Source organism: Bombina bombina, chromosome 6 (genome assembly GCF_027579735.1).
Source record: "Bombina bombina isolate aBomBom1 chromosome 6, aBomBom1.pri, whole genome shotgun sequence".
In the NCBI taxonomy this organism is placed as follows: domain Eukaryota; kingdom Metazoa; phylum Chordata; class Amphibia; order Anura; family Bombinatoridae; genus Bombina; species Bombina bombina.
This window is the reverse complement of record NC_069504.1, coordinates 500,200,065-500,203,458: the sequence shown is the minus strand read 5'-3', so window position 1 is coordinate 500,203,458 and position 3,394 is coordinate 500,200,065. Positions and strand designations below refer to the sequence as shown.

The following is a 3,394-nucleotide window of genomic DNA, read 5'->3' as shown; positions in this document are numbered from 1 at the left end:
TGTTGGAGCTGTTTATTGTTGCCAACATACAGTATATATCCTGTCTGTCATTGGTTCACCCATGTACTCAATTTTATTAACCAGGAGTGCATAGCTGCTCTTTAAATAATTATACCAAGAGAACAAAGTCATATTTGGAATATAATTAAAATTATATTTTAGATAATTATGTTATACATAAATCATAAGATGAATGCATTGATTAGTACATAGCTGGAAATAAAGAAACATTCACCATGACTATATTTGAGTAAAGTATACATTTATTTAGGGAAAATGTGGTAAATATAGGGATGAGGAGAGAGGGAGGGGAGTGGTATTCCATTTCTGAGAATCTTCAATCTGTAAAACATTAAAAGAAAAAAATGTGTATTATTAAAAAACATAATCATAAATAACTAAAAGGTCTCATTACAATACTATAAAAATACCTGAAAAGAATTCTTGAATAGTTGCAGATCTCTCCAAATGGGCATTGAGGGGTTGTGGATGATTAATTACATCAGGCTCAAAGATTTCACCTGGGGGCTGTGGTGTTGGAAGTAAGTCGTTCAACATCCCATGCTCCTGTGCCATGTTGTGTAGACAGCAACATGCCACTATGATTTTAATAGCTTTTTCCGGACTGAATTGGAGATCCCCCCCTGATCTGTCCAGGCAGCGAAAGCGCATTTTTAGAACACCAAACAGTCGTTCTATTATAGCACGTGTTCGGATATGTGCTTCATTATATCTGTATTAAAAGAACAAGAAATATGATTATAATATATAATGTGAAGACAAATCAAATACTAATGAGCTAACTACATTCCTGGTTTGATCTTATAAATCTTTAAACCATTTTATATATATATAAATATATTTATATTGAAGCAGAGAGATTTATAAATGCTTCACTGATAATAGATGATTTGTATTTTGACTGTCCCTTTAAAGGCACTCAGTACAACATTGTTATGTCTGTGATAGTGATATATACACACACACACAAGATAATCAAGCAACAAATGTATGTGCACAAACACAGATATATAGCTTAATAAAGGGGCAGGAGCCCCGAAACGTTGCTCAATAAAGGTGCTGTTGCTCCACATAGAGTGCTACCTGTGTGTTCTATTTCATTACATTTACTGGGACTTTGGAAAAGGAGGTCCTCCAGGTTTGCACCTACATTCACCCAAGAGTGATTTAAAGGGACATTCCTATGAAGTGTGTACTGGTCCTACTTTTCTACAGATTATAGTGAGCATTTTGCAAGGCACAATCAATATTTCTGACACACATGAGCAGAAAATAAATATATATTTTACCTTAATTCAGCAGGCCCAACAACCTGGTTCTCTTTCAATGGTGTCCAAATCCATTTTTTAAGAGGATATGCAGAATCTGCTAAAATATGAATGCATAGATATACAGTATATATATATATATAGATATAGATATAGATAGATAGATAAACACACATCTTTCCATAAAGCAATGTATGACATGAAATAATGTTATGCATATGTCTTACTATGACATAGTTAATATATATCTTTTAAATGATTAACAATTTATTTATTTAATCAATTTCACCCCCTTAGACACATACATAAAGGATTATAAAGCAATGAAACAATAAAATGTCAAAATATTGAACACATGAAGGCATCATAATATATACATAAACACTTACCGAGGAGATGTCCTTCAGGCATTTGATTTGTCTCAAACAATCTCCACACACCAGAATTCCTGAGGATGTAGGCATCATGGCTACTTCCTGGGAACCCTGCCACAACATTTAATATGCGCATGTTTGCATCACATATAATCTGCACATTTAAGGAGTGGAAGTGTTTCCTATTTCTAAATATTATCTCCCTGCGCACAGGGGGTCTTAGGGCAATATGAGTGCAGTCAATGGCCCCAAGGACATTGGGTATGCCACCTAAAAGAAAAAAGTCCCTCTTAACATCACGCCAACCTCTGGGTGATGTGGGGAAAAAAATAAATTTTCTGCAATTATCATAAAGTCCATCAATAACTTTTGAAAGATGCTTAGAAAGAGTGGACTTATGCACCCCAGTTACAATGCCCCCTGTCACCTGAAAGGATCCAGAAGCCAAAAAATGAAGTGCCCCTAGTAGTTTGGTCATTCCAGGGACAGCCCTGCTTGAATAGCCCTGGCTTTCCAGCCTATCTTGCAACAGGGCATATAACTGATATATTTTCTCCCTGTTGAGCCTGAAACTTTCAAACACCTGCTGCTCATTCAGGGTTTCTATATCCAGCCTCACTCTGGGGATGTCAGGCCTACGCTGTCTAACTTCAGCATTGTCAGCTTCTCTCTCACCCTGCATTTTGAAATATCTGTTCTGAGGTTAGGCTAGGTGTGGTCTTTTTTTTATAGCTGTGTGTTGCTTGTTAACATATGTGAAACTGGTGATTGCAATGAATAACATGGGGGGGAGGGCTTATCTTCATCTCATCTAATCCTTAATTTAATGAACAGTTTGAAAGTATATACTTACTCATGACTTTTATTTTTGATATGAACTATAATTTCAACATATATGTAGTTACATATCGGAAATTCAAAGACACTGAATGTAATTATTCTATTTTTCAATTTAAATATATCAGCCTTTATCATAACAGTTAAAAGTAATTATTAAAATTATATGATTTATATAGGTCAAATATATATATACAATTATCATACATATATACATGTAGGAGAAGATTCTTATTAGATAAAATTATATTTCTATATGTAATTTTTTTGTGATTTTCAATTTCAATGAGAAACAGGCCTCAAAAAGCTCTTTTTTCCTCCTTTACACCTAGTTGAGCTGGGGGTAATATGTCTCAATGTATCGACAGCCTCCGACAGTGTATTAACGGTTAGCGCTTTCAATGGAAACCTGGTATAATTTATCGATTAACGGCTTATATTACTTTCTATGGGACGCGAAAATCTTTTCGGCAGCCGAAGTCCGGAAGCCGATATTAAGGTATAACGCGCCATTGGAAACAGTCGTTAAACGCTATTGCTTTCGACAGCATATTTAACGGTTTGCGAGTGCACGCAAACTGAATTACGACTCAATGGAAGCGAGGCCAAGGTCTGCACTGGTTTTTGACTGTAGCAGACCTAAAATCTAAAACAGTGTCAATAATGGACTCACTAAGCAATGAATATAATACATATTGTGCTATTGTCCGAAAAATGCTCTATTGCATTCACACTCTCTGTCCCTCAGTTGAGTTTTTTTAAGCAGACTGGACCTAGATTGCCCAAAACAAAGTAATTCTTATGACTGTGGAGTGCATGTCATCCTAAATGTGTACATTATATGTAGTGGTCTCAAATATGTGCGGAATTTTGTCAGCAATAAAGTTAGACAGT

General features: G+C 35.4%; 1 protein-coding gene across 1 annotated transcript; it reads right to left on the bottom strand.

Moving 5' to 3' along the window:
* Positions 1–245: 245 nt before the first annotated feature.
* On the bottom strand, positions 246–2,597 carry LOC128663171 (putative nuclease HARBI1). Its single transcript, XM_053717368.1, has 4 exons — positions 1,679–2,597; positions 1,311–1,389; positions 432–733; positions 246–342 (listed from the first exon to the last, which is right to left on the bottom strand). Exons 1-4 carry the CDS (start codon positions 2,343–2,345, stop codon positions 338–340), a joined length of 1,053 nt encoding a protein of 350 aa, XP_053573343.1. The 5' UTR covers positions 2,346–2,597; the 3' UTR covers positions 246–337.
* Positions 2,598–3,394: the final 797 nt, after the last annotated feature.